The sequence below is a fragment of the Ptychodera flava genome, chromosome 21 (genome assembly GCF_041260155.1).
Source record: "Ptychodera flava strain L36383 chromosome 21, AS_Pfla_20210202, whole genome shotgun sequence".
Classification (NCBI taxonomy): domain Eukaryota; kingdom Metazoa; phylum Hemichordata; class Enteropneusta; family Ptychoderidae; genus Ptychodera; species Ptychodera flava.
Window position 1 is genome coordinate 9,136,254 of NC_091948.1, and position 13,835 is coordinate 9,150,088.

Below are 13,835 nucleotides of genomic sequence, written 5' to 3' on the forward strand. Positions count from 1 at the left end.
ATGACTTGCCATCTTGGTCTCTAGCATACTCACAAAAGCTCTTTTTTGAAAGGAAAGTAAAACTTACTTTTTTAGTTACTTCGATAGCACAGGTCTGTTACCTGGGTGTATTAGCTTTGAACTTAAATAATCTTAAACTTATCCATTCACTGTATCATCCAACTCTGTCGGGCAATATTGCCATCCATTCATCTTCTGACAGCTCTTGATATGAGTTGAAAACAGCCATGTACTTCAGTGATCCTAAAACAGCGCCACATGTGTTCACACACGTCCTGCTTTTTGTTTTCAGAGACATTACATAATGATTAATCAAGCTAAATCTAAATGTAACATGGTATGATACTTTTCATTACTGCTGACTATTCCGTTGAACAGAGAACGGTTTTCGAGGTGAAATTTAAATTCACTTCCAGAAGAGAAATTGTCACTAGATATAGGCCTAACTCTTTTACAACTGTCTTAAATTAGGATGATAAAAATGGGTGCGAGAAACGCGACGATACAATGTTGTTCGTCAAAGTGTCTGTCTATCCCTCTGTGGTGGAGAAGGGGCGGGGCGGACGGATAGACAGGTAGTACAGAGACATAGAGATAGGTGCATATACATATAAAAATAGACAAAAAGGTCGGTTGCTCCCTTAACCTCATCCCCAACCCTACAGTCTACAGAAAACGATCAATGTGTCTAAGGATCTTAGTAGTCTTATAACATACACATTCATGACGCACTGACGTTCATGCAAAAATGCATGCAGAGATTTATATTGGAAGCGTGGCCCCAGTCACCACAAGTTCAAGTTTGGTTTCATGTATACCCATACGTTTAACATTAGTGAGTATATTGAAGTTCCGTTGGGGCTGTTACGAGATCTATCATGTAGACAGAAATCGTTTCCTGTTTTCTGGTGCTCTATGAATCAAAAGGCCTAATGAATGAGACTACTAGGTTTCTATCACCGAATTGGAAAATGACATGTATACGAGGCAAAATCGATAGGAAATCAAATATTTTGCAGTAAACTTTCACTGAACAAGTACCCTAATGTAGTTCTAAAGAATATGAAATGAAAGCAAATCGGAGGTGTTCTCGTGTCATATCGCCCGCAAAAGGGCTTGAAGGACGTTGTGTCACTGATTTTGGCGGTGTTTATATAAAGTTTAGACGCGCGACCCAACGCGATATTTGTCACCGAACGATCGAGTGTAGTATCTCAGGAGTATGTTTTGGCGCGATAGTTTAGTTTAATCATTGACAACATTTCAATGGCACGAGACATGATAAAGCAGTGACTCGGAAAGCCGCATTATCTGTGCGATTGTAGGGTCATCATTTTCGGCGAGGGATCACCGTCCTCCTTTTGAGCACGTGGTCAGTCGATGGTGTCCAGCCATATCAATGACATTAAAGTCCAAAGAGCGTCACTTGTTTTGTAACAGAAAATCATCTTTTTTCAGGTTGTCGGAATCGCCATGTACTGTTACACTACATCACGTGTACCGAGCGATATTACCATAGTGAACACCACGGTACGAGTTTTCAGCCCATAGTTCAGCTGTACTTTGATAAGTTGACTTCTTGTCACTCTTGAGAAACATTTAATTTGTGGGACACTGTCGCATAATATTTACCCCGGAGAATCAAGACTGAACCATTTCTTTATTGCATCACTTTTGTACTGCTCGCACGATTCGTTGGTATGCACAATTTGTATCCGTGTAACATGTCGTAACTTTGAGAAGAGATGGCGCAAAAGTTATTTTGCCAAGACTGTAGTAAAAGATTTGCATCTTTGACTATGTTTATAATGGAGGCCTCCGCCCGCAAAAGCGAGCATGTCTGCCCATGACAAAGACGATGAGAATTACGCTTTCGGTTGAAGTGATATAGTAGATTTAGAGCAATCACTCAGAATTGTTGCAGGTGAAACTGTATGTATCCCTTTTTCCAATGAATTCGATATGCAAACTTTTTGTATAGAAACTACAGAAGCTGCGGGAGTTACCTCTTTTAGCGTGTTTAACCCATTACCGTTATGATAGTGTTTAGGGAGCCTTCAGTAATACAGGGGGGGTGGGCCGGGGAATTGGGGGGAGGGTCACTTTTTAGAAAACAGTTCAAGGGGGAGGGTCACTTTTTATAAACCTATCTTGGGGGAGGGTCACTTTTGATAGAAGCTGATATTATGGCCAAAACTTTGATTGTCCGTGTGATATTTCCTGAATAGGAAATCACCAACAAAATACGCACACACTTATAGACCGCCGTGCATAGTGAATTGACATTTGGTGAGATTCCAAAATCAAATTTCTTACACAACCATAGACTTGTAACCACTCTAGTCTAATCAAGAACAATAATGTGAATAATCAAGCATACATAAATGCACAGATTTATCTAATTTTGTACTGAAAAAAATTATTCATAGTTTCATCATAGACCCCAATGCATAGTGAATCGACATTTTGGTGAAATTTTAAAATCAAACTTCTTGCACAACCATGGACTTGTAACCATTCTAGTCTTAGCAAGAACAATAATCTTAATAATGAAGTATACATAAATGCACAGATTTCTAATTTTGTACTGAAAAAAAATATTCATAGTTTCATCATAGACCCCAATGCATAGTGAATCGACATTTTGGTGAGATTCCAAAATCAAATTTCTTACACAACCATAGACTTGTAACCACTCTAGTCTAATCAAGAACAATAATGTGAATAATCAAGCATACATAAATGCACAGATTTATCTAATTTTGTACTGAAAAAAAATTATTCATAGTTTCATCATAGACCCCAATGCATAGTGAATCGACATTTTGGTGAAATTTTAAAATCAAACTTCTTGCACAACCATGGACTTGTAACCATTCTAGTCTTAGCAAGAACAATAATCTTAATAATGAAGTATACATAAATGCACAGATTTATCTAATTTTGTACTGAAAAAAAATTATTCATAGTTTCATCATAGACCCCAATGCATAGTGAATCGACATTTTGGTGAAATTCCAAAATCAAATTTCTTGCACAACCATGGACTTGTAACCATTCTAGTCTTATCAAGAACAATAATATGAATAATCAAGTATACATAAATGCACAGATTTATCTAATTTTGTACTGAAAAAAAATTATTCATAGTTTCATCATAGACCCCAATGCATAGTGAATCAACATTTTGGTGAAATTCCAAAATCAAATTTTTTGCACAACCATGGACTTGTAACCATTCTAGTCTTATCAAGAAAATAATCTTAATAATCAAGTATACATAAATGCACAGATTTATCTAATTTTGTACTGAAAAAAATTATTCATAGTTTCATCATAGACCCCAATGCATAGTGAATCGACATTTTGGTGAAATTCCAAAATCAAATTTCTTGCACAACCATGGACTTGTAACCACTCTAGTCTTATCAAGAACAATAATGTGAATAATCAAGCATACATAAATGCACAGATTTATCTAATTTTTTACTGAAAAAAAATTATTCATAGTTTCATCATAGACCCCAATGCATAGTGAATCGACATTTTGGTGAAATTCCAAAATCAAATTTCTTGCACAACCATGGACTTGTAACCACTCTAGTCTTATCAAGAACAATAATGTGAATAATCAAGCATACATAAATGCACAGATTTATCTAATTTTGTACTGAAAAAACATTATTCATAGTTTCATCATAGACCCCAATGCATAGTGAATCGACATTTTGGTGAAATTCCAAAATCAAATTTCTTGCACAACCATGGACTTGTAACCACTCTAGTCTTATCAAGAACAATAATATGAATAATCAAGCATAATCAAATGCACAGATTTATCTAATTTTGTACTAAAAAAATTATTCATAGTTTCATCATAGACCCCAATGCATAGTGTATTGAATGACATTTGGTGAAATTCCAAAATCAAATTTCTTACACAACCATAGACTTGTAACCACTCTAGTCTAATCAAGAAAATTAATATCAATAATCAAGAGTACACAAATGCAAAGATTTACCTATTTTTGTATTGGAAAAAACTATTCATAATTTCATCATAAACACCATGGATAGCAATTTCTTGTACACAAATGTTCATTTTACTTCCCTATTCAAGCAAAGTACATTTAAATACATTATCAAACATATATAAAATACAGATATAGCATGTTTTGTGGGGGTAAATTGTCAATAATTTGCCTGATAGATTCCATGTATTATGATTTGATATTTTTGGATGAAGCACTAAATCAGCTACATCTTGCCTTCTTATAGTTGCACAAAATATGGTGACCCTCCCTAAACTGTATGAAATACCATATCTCTTCAAAAATTCTTGCGTGATAAATTGCGACTGTCCCTCCAAAAACACCAGCCCTTCCCTCTGTAATTTGTCCCTAACATAACAATTGAACCAATTGTTATGTAAATTAGCTGATACTGTTTTAGTTATTCCCGGGGAGAATACCGCAGTGGTTGGGGGGGGAGGGTCAAGTTTTAGAATGTCGGACAAGGGGGAGGGTCACATTTTAGACAGGAGGATTGGGGGGAGGGTCACATTTTACGGTACAGGTGTTCGCGAAATTCCCCCGGCCCACCCCCCCCCCCCTGTAATTACTGAAGGCTCCCTTACATAATTGAAAGATCGCGTCCTGCATATCCGCAGCGAAGGGTCAGTTTCGAAAGCCGGGTAGAGGAGTTGATTACTTTCGATGCGCGACAAAAAAGTGGCTGACCCGTTTCATGGAGAAAGAAAAACAAAAGGCTATCGCCAATGGCAAAGTTTAAAAGACTGGATAACCCCCTCCCCATCCCCAAACCACCGTCAATTTGGTAAGAAGGATATCTCGGAGCATCACTGTCTACACGTATGCGTAATCCTGGAATGAAAAAAAGAACAGGCAGGGGATATTGAACCCTATGGTCTAAACTCTCTTTATGGCCACGAATTGTCAAAACTTTTGTATGGTATGGAAACTACAGAAGCTGCCGTAATACCCTTCTTGTGACAACAGTGTTTACGATAATCTTAAACGCACTGAGGCCGATAAGTATAAGGTAGTATGCACCTCGCGAAAGACCTGCAACATCAGACACCATGACTCAACAACCGCTGCTGAGCATGAATATAGATAGAAACTGATCATGTTGTCAAAATATGCTACAGCGACAGTAATAAACAATGAACAAGACATGCATTTTCACCAGCGTACTCATATCTAACATTACACATGTTTTGCTTAATTAAAACCTGTCTTCTCTAAACATATAAACGTGTAAACCTATTGGCAACTTTAAGAGACAGGATACCGTACCATATTTGATAAATTCATTTAAAATACGATAATGTGCTAAATTTTGCAAGACCTTCTTGACCACCAATTGAAAACAACCCTGGTTTTATTGTGAGCTTCGTACTTCGGTGATCTGTGCAGTGATGTGAACGAATGTCGTGGCTGCAAATAAACGTGTTAGGTCTATTCGAGGTTATCAAAAGGTCAAAGGTGACAACAGCCGACGCCGATTGTGTACAGATATGCTGGGCTAGTTCAACCGGCAAGAAAGTGCTACATTTTCAAAGGTTGCCAGGCCTGTGCTGCGGATTTCATGACCTCTGACACCAATATGATGTAGCCATCATGAGATTGCGCCTAATCGTAACTGGAGGCGCCCTGGTTGCCGGTGCGGTGACGGCCCAGCTCATTCGCCACTCACCCACCGACCAATCAACAACTCGTCTTCCAGAGGTCGATATCGCCAGGCCAGCAGTACTCGACACACAGTCCCGAGCTCAGACTCACATCTTTGCTGACGTTGAAAGAAACCCAGCGCAGACTAGAATCAAGATGCCACAATTCGCCGGCAAGTACAAACTCGACAAGAGCGAGAAGTTTGACGAGTACATGAAAGCACTGGGTAAGGAAGTCAGCCTAGGAGAAACTTGCTTTGGCTACAGTGCATGAGCGTCATCAAAATATTTGAGACGATGTCTTTTTAGAAATTTTTAAAAGAAAGATTTTCCTACCAACGCCTACATTTGGTTGCTTTATTTTTTAAGTTATGTAAATATTGTGCAAATCGCACCTATGCCATTAATTGTTGACACAATCAGGCGCATCTTATTTTCATTTTCACATGTATAGGCCTATTTGTACATTTTTACATTTTTACAATTTGCGAACTTGTTCAAATTTGGTAAACTCTAGACCTGCACAGATAGACGACAACGGCAGACGACCGACATACAGTGCTGTATCTTTATCGGCAATGCGCGTTAATTTTACAGTCACCAGACGAACAGCAATGCTAATCAAAGCATAGACCCTGGAACCAGGGTCTATGATGAATCACAGCTTTAAATATCCACCATTCAAATACCGCCCGGTTATCCGCGTTACTGCCCCAAGTGCCGAAAATATGATATTTCGAGAGCGACGCAAAACGTATTTGTTTGTCAAGCGAGACAAATATTTGCTCTCAGATTCGAATATTTTAAGCTTGAAGTGCGTGTCTCGTTGAAGTTTTTGTCGAGATTCTAACGGCGCCAGCGACAATCCAAGACAGCGTGATCAACTGCGGGTACGCCGGGAGCCATTTCCCGCTTACCGACATCACACTAAATCTCCTCTGTTCAATCGAAGCCACATTTGGGTAGCAACTCTAAGGGACGATCTTCAATCACCTTGATTCTATATCTAATATCCGGGTAAACAGAATCGTTGAACAAATATTCTGCTATCTCAGAGCGGATGTGTTTTGTCATTGCAGTCCGCTCAACACTGCACGGCGACCGTTATTAACATGTACCGGGGCATCGTTACCGACAGCAAGAACTCCCAAAGTACCGGTATGCATGTAATTGTCTGACGCATCCTATTATCATTTATAAATCGCAGTCACACCGGTAATCCGTGGATCTGAAAAAGGTTAAAGTATGGGCGTAAGAACCTGTCAATTTCCCACAACATGACTGATCAAACAGGCCAAATCAAGATGAAAAATAGTTTGATCAAAAATGGGGAAAAAAATGCTAAGTTTCAAACCATTCATTTTGGATACATGATTTATTTTATCTTGAAATCAAACATGATTACGCCAGTTTGTAATACATTGATCAATATGATGTCTATCTGGGTCCTGTGTGAGTTCAGGAATCTGACAAAACTATACGGAGTTACTTTCATGCATTTTTGTCGGCGGAATGGCCTGACACCGTAGCACTGATGGGTAGACGACAGCGGCAAATCTCTGTAATTCAGGCAAACACAGAAGTACTCAAAGCTTCCAACTTTACTTCATGCAGAATAAAAGTAAACTAAAGCCGCATAGCGAATCGAATCATGTGATCTAAAATGTTGAGTTACTCTTTCACTTCATTTAGTGTCTCTTCGGCTGTCCTCTCGACTTCAATGTAGAATACCCTCCGGGGACTAATCATAGGACTCTCAAACCTTTACAACATTCTTTTGGCCTACCACTTGTGGGGGTTCATTTTGATGCTGATGGAGTAAATAAAGTTTTTACCGACTTAGTTTTGAGAAAATCGGGAATTCTTGCGGAAAATTTGAGCTAAAGTTTATTATTTTCGAGGCGCGAACTACCTCAAAGATCTCTCGATCGTTTCTTGTCTCAGACTCTACATTCAAACGCTTGTTGGCAGATATTTTGAGCTTAGTAGAATAGCTCCATGACAAATGATCGTAAATTTCGTCAAGTGCCTTGGTTGCAAAACTGGGCTACTTCAAAGCACGGTTTTAGGGGCACTGTTAACGAATTCTACATTCAGAAATTACACTTTGATCCCAGCTTTCGAATTTCTGCGTCGCGTTGTATTTTATGAAAAGCCATAAACTGTCTACATTGGCGTGGTGTCTTTATGTACCCACTAGGACATTGTATGCAAAATGTCTGGGCCAAAAATAAAGTAATAAATAAACTGCGATAATTTCATGACATTTATTATATAATTTACAATTTGTGAATAAGACACGGTGCCTTTCCAATTCCCCCTTTTAATTGCTTTCAAAGATTGCATTTTTATCCACTACCGAGAGCCTGCCACACAGAGGTATTATTTTCAGGGATGTTTGATAATTTTTTCAATTTCGGGAGAGTACCTGACCAGTTTAAGCCTTAACCCTATGCAATAAACGTAATATGCTCGATTTACAACACATGCAAGACTGCCTCCTATGAAATGTAATAAGTCAGCCATCTATGAATTATCATGGCGTGTTTAACATTTATAATGGCTAATGTTTGATGTGTCACTTCTTCGTGTGAAAATATGCATATGAACAAAGTACTTATTGTACCGCTTTTATCGTCTTGGTATCAGGCAGAGTCAAACGTTCCATGCTTGAAATGTCGTGTTACACATGACTTATCGTAAAGAGAGTCGGCATTTAATGTCAGCTGTGTGTTTGCTTAAAACTCAAAGTCCTGTCACATTACACTCTATTACTTTTTAAGGGACAGTAACGGTGGATGGTCAGAAAAATGCACAGATTATTCTTCCGAAATGTCGAAATGTAGTGCATTATCCTTGTCAAGACAATGTAGTGTGTAAAAATCAGGGATGACACCATAGTTGACAAATAAATTCAAGACCAGAGATTGTAACGTGACGTCTTCCCGTAAACGAACGTTTTGCTTCAATGCGATGTGACACTGTCGCATATATCAGTCGCATTCGAAACCATAGTTTTTTTTCACATTGCGTTAATAAAATTAATGATATAGACTAGATATATGTCATTTCAATTCTCGTCAGGTGTTGGTCTTGCGACGCGAAAGATTGGCAACATGACGTCACCAACGTTGACTGTGACTCAGGATGGGGATCACTTCGTATGGAAGTCGGAGTCCACGTTCAAAAGCCAAGTTGTTGACTTTGTCGTTGGCCAGGAGTATGACTTCAAGACCATGGACGACAGGAAAGTAAAGGTACGGGAGGATAATGGTCGCTCTACTCTTTCCCTTCAAGTACAAGTGTAACAGTTATAGTCATTTCCATATTTGGCGTTTTCGGGGAGTTCGAGTTTGTGGTCACAGAATATAATTGACATTAAAGTTACATTACAAAACACCTCGGTCGCTTGGTCGAGGCCCTGCATCCGATATTTACAGCATGTCGTGCGAACTGCATGCGATTGCTTTTTGAAACAAATTCCAACGTGAATCCCCACAAAACTTGTATCAAAAGTGTTCAGAAACGAAATATTTCCAGCCGGTTTGTACACTTGTAATCCTCTGTAGAATTCTAAGTCGTCCCCCTCCACCTCCCCCTTCGCCTCCCCCAGCTATCAATAAAGAGGCCGTTCTCTCACCAGCAATTGTGTTTGCAACGTGTGGTACTGTGTCGAAATATGACTGTAACCAACATGATTGAACCATAGACAGTATAGGTGGGAAACGTGTCTGTGATTGAGCATTGTAATTGTTTGTTGACCTGATGGGAATGCATATTTACATTTCATCTTCAGTGCCTGGTCACCTGGGACGGTGAGAAGCTCAAAGAAGTACAGAAACCACTCCCTGGCCAAGAAGGCAAAGAAACCATCCTCATCAGGGAAGTTGATAAAGACAACAACGTCTTGATGGTGAGATTCTGTTTTACTTGTTTTTGACAAAGACTGACAAGAATGTTGACAGAGCTGTAAGGACCAGTGATTTTGTTCTTATATCTGACTATTCTAAACCACTGCAAATATTTATTTAAACTGAATTCGGATATAGGTTTTCTTGGTCTATTACAAGCATTGTTAGGTTGTGAAGTTGGTTCACATCAACAACCGTATTAAATTTGATTAAGTCGATGCCGTATCGGAGGTGGCCGATTAACAAGCTGAGGGTATTCTGATCACTAAGATCCACAACTGAACACATTTAAAGCCATTAACCCTTATGATCATGACGAAACATCCTTTGAAACGAGTCAAAGAAAATTTTACATTGAATATTCCATTAAATCACCATGACATTGCCATGGTTGTTGCGCTTGTTTCATAGCCACGCGATTTTATCGCGATGATCTGAGTTTTATCGCAATTAGCGAGTCACAGGGCAGCACATCGGACAGTATTGTCTCTCTTATCGGGAAAGTTTGTTGACCAGAGGTCTGATCAGACGACCACGTGGCAGATGCGTGGGGTCCCGAGAGAGACGATTAATACACACGTTAACTCGCCGAATACAAAACAAGCCTGAGAGAATCTAACGGACATCCTCTGCACCAGGGGCGGGCGGGTCAGAATCAAACTATCTGGTCGTTGGTGAATTATAAACTATTTGTTGACATCTTTTTGACAGACGACCTTGTTTCCCCGATGACGGTCGACTAAAGTACTGCTATAGATTTGGGTTTTTCAACGAGTTGTCAACTCTAAAAACGTCAAAGTCACTGTCGCTTTAGTCTCGAATCTACATTTGCATGTCTGCGAATATGTGTATATACATGCCTATCGCACCCTCACTGTCATGAACATCATCTGATACAATTGAATTGCCAAAGTACAAATTTAATCAATGTGCTGACTCAGAAAGACAAGCCACGCGCGAACTCATCAATTAGCTACATGTTGTGTCCATCATCGTATATTTAACATGCAAGAGCTGATGCAGGCAGTAGCGGGTTCAGAGAATCAGTAATCTGCTGATAGTGATAGTTAGGGTCGATGGTTTATCTGGCAATGCAAAAACCTACTGTATGGTTTGATTTATATCACTCTATTCAGATCGCGTGAATTGCAAACCGTGACGCTCATAATGTATGGTATAAGTAGTTTACCGAGCCATTTAATTTGCGCATACTTGAATGTACCTGGCGCGAAAGACTCCAGGGCAGTGCCGGGCGGTCCAACTGAAAACCGCGCGTGAAACGAGTTTATCTTCCTTGGCATCTTCGACGATATCTGTGACAACAGTTGATAATTTGACCGGTCAGAGACACCTAATTGTTGAAATCCCTCCTTCAGTTGGCTGTTTTGGAGAGAGATTTTTGGAATGGCTCAACGCCAATTCCTATCTGCTGAACTTTTCCCACACTTAAAGATAGTGCCCTATTGGTTTGAGACACCGGTCCCTACACCGCCGTTGGGGATGTAGAATGGGGGAGTTGAGGGAATGCGTTCGATAGAGTGCGTGTGCTCTCCATCATTCGCCTGCTTGCGAAAACGTGGCGTGGTTCCCAATGGTTAGCTACTGAATAACTGGGAATGCATAATTTGTGGATGTGAACGCGAATGAAATGTACAACAAGAATGAAGCATGTTTTGGTATTCATTTCTTCTATAGTGTTTATCTCTGTCGAGTGGTCGTATTCAGGCAGAAGGGTGTCGAAGTGTTTAAAATCTTTAACATGCCATTTTTTTCTCTTTTTCTCACAGACCTTATACATCGACGATGTCGTCTGTACGCGTCTCTATAAGCGTGTATAAAATACACGTACTCAGAAATCGCCATCCTGTTCGACAAAGACTGCATTACGTTATGCCACACTTGATACCAAAGTACCTTTCCTCTAAAGTAAAATAAAGTTACGCCAATAGGATACGGAGATCATTATCTGTCAAAAGAATTTACATCAAATTTATATTTTTTTCATTTCAATGATTTCAATAGCTTTGATTGTTTATTTCTTATTTCAGCGGCATTGTTTTTTGCTTTTCATCGCTATTTGTCAAATAATTCTGTAAGCTGCTTTTCTGGCACAGTGAATGCACTAGCACTGCCTAGGGACGCCTTTTGCTCAAACGAAAAGTTTGGCAGCGAATTATTCTTTAAGCTACAACGCTAAACTTGCTCCCTCTTTAGATAGATGAACCATAGACCGTAGGAGAAGAGGTATTAATGAACTGGCAGCAAGTCAAAAAAAATTGTCACCAGCCGAAAGGATTTAAACTGAAATACAGCTATTGTAAAACAGTTTTAGTAAGATACAGGACAACGATCCCGGCAGCCAGGTATCTGGTACGCTTGGATCATGAGATTATTGGTCAGGTTATCATGTTTCTCATGTTTGCTTGAACAATAGCCTTGAGTTTATTTTTCACTGTGAGATAAAACATTCTATGCACAAAGTTCGCAAGGTCCAATAAAAAGAAGCCAAGATATAATTTTTTTTTCAGTTTGCGTCTTTACTCTTCTTTGTCATTTGTCGACTTTGCTCATCGGGGCAAGCTTGTCGCGTGAGTTCGCTCATCTGTCGATAAGGTGCGGGTCGCCGATTGAACAAGGGATTCACCGATTGACGCACCAAAATGGACAGGTCATCTGATAGAAAAAGGACGGACTTGTGGGTCAAAATGTTTACATAGATGTACTCAAGGGTGCGAACTAATTTCTGTGCGTGGTGCTGCATCTGAAACGACCTGCCTCAGCGCTCGAGAGGGACGAATACACTAAGCAATCCAACCTGAGTCGACTGCCAGACGACCTCATAATTCCATAGCGTGGGGTTATGCAACTAATACAAACGCCTGTGTTTTATGATATATTTTATAAAAGTTTCATTTATATGGGAGCTTATTGGGAGTTTCTTATTTTTGAAAAAGGGCAAACAAATAAACCAAATAATTCTAATTTACAACAGTACGTCCAGTCATAAAAAGACTGATGCGAACAAGGTACGCTGTGTAATTAATTGTACACTAAAAAAAGGTTTTAATTGACGTTTGACCGATTCCCGTCTGTTTCATTTTTCAAGTCGCAAGCTAACCTGACATATTTTTATTTCAGAAGTGGCAATATTTAAGCTGTCCTTTAACGAACAAAACGTGTCACAGCTAGCATTTACTGTTAGGTATTCTGAACTAAGGCATAATGAAAAAGTTGCCACCAAATGGTAAAAGCCGAAGTTATTTGTGCATATAGTGGACGCGCGCGGGGGCAATATTTCCATACGCCAGTCCGAAAAGCATTAAATCCGGTGCACGGTACTCGCACAAAGACATTCTTCAGTAATATTCCACCTGAACTGGGCCGTCGGAGTTGCATCGTCCGGTTAGCACGCTCTTTGTAGGTGGTAGTTCCTGCCTTAGTCCCGATTGGGGTACAGGTGTACCCTGGGCAGTTCACGCTGCACAGTGCAAACTATACACACCTGTGCTATACAATTTTCCGTTAAATGGAGGTCAAAAGTCTACGGTTTTTGGTCAAATACTGGTGTAAAAAAATCTACATCTTCTACCAAATGATGGTTCAATAGTCATGCTCGATTCAAAACATAGGAGTCAAACGTCAACATTTGTCGCCACTCCATTGGTCAAAAGTCTACACGAGGCGAAAACGAGGGGGTCAAAACTGTGGTACAGATGTGTACACCCTTGATATGGTAGATCCTCCGAGATAAACACCGCTTGGCAAGCGAAGATATAGGCGCCGGGGCTATAGCCAGTATATACCTGAATAAGATACAATCTCTGAAGAGAAGTCCTAACATTTAACGAAGAGGGCGCCACTATAATTAAGAGCCGATCGTATGTTTTGTTGTGGCTGCCCCTATCATCATATTGTATGTGTCAGATTTGCTGTGTCAACGATATCCCGAATGTCAGGGGCTTTCTGGACGAGAGTCCGACTTTGGTGACCTTGCATTTGCTGTAGTTTAACATTACTGATTCAGTAACACCAATAGATTGTAATTGGTAACGTATAAAAGATGCGGCATATTTTCCAAGGTAGCTGAAATACCAGACTGAAAGATCCATCGCTCGAGGACGTTCCCTACGGCGCTTATCTGACAAAACGTGCTTATCTGACAAAAATAACTAATTACTGCTTGTAGCCTTACTCATTTGTGGAAAGTAATCCCTCACACAATACTTCGTCTG

At 39.7% G+C, this 13,835-nt stretch overlaps 1 protein-coding gene across 1 annotated transcript; it reads left to right on the forward strand.

Moving 5' to 3' along the window:
• The first annotated feature begins 5,503 nt into the window (after positions 1 to 5,503).
• LOC139121321 (fatty acid-binding protein, brain-like) lies at positions 5,504 to 12,119 on the forward strand. The gene is made up of 4 exons (XM_070686113.1): positions 5,504 to 5,919; positions 8,777 to 8,949; positions 9,489 to 9,605; positions 11,391 to 12,119. The coding sequence occupies exons 1-4, from the start codon at positions 5,643 to 5,645 to the stop codon at positions 11,439 to 11,441; spliced, it is 618 nt and encodes a 205-aa protein (XP_070542214.1). The 5' UTR covers positions 5,504 to 5,642; the 3' UTR covers positions 11,442 to 12,119.
• The last annotated feature ends 1,716 nt before the right edge of the window (positions 12,120 to 13,835 follow it).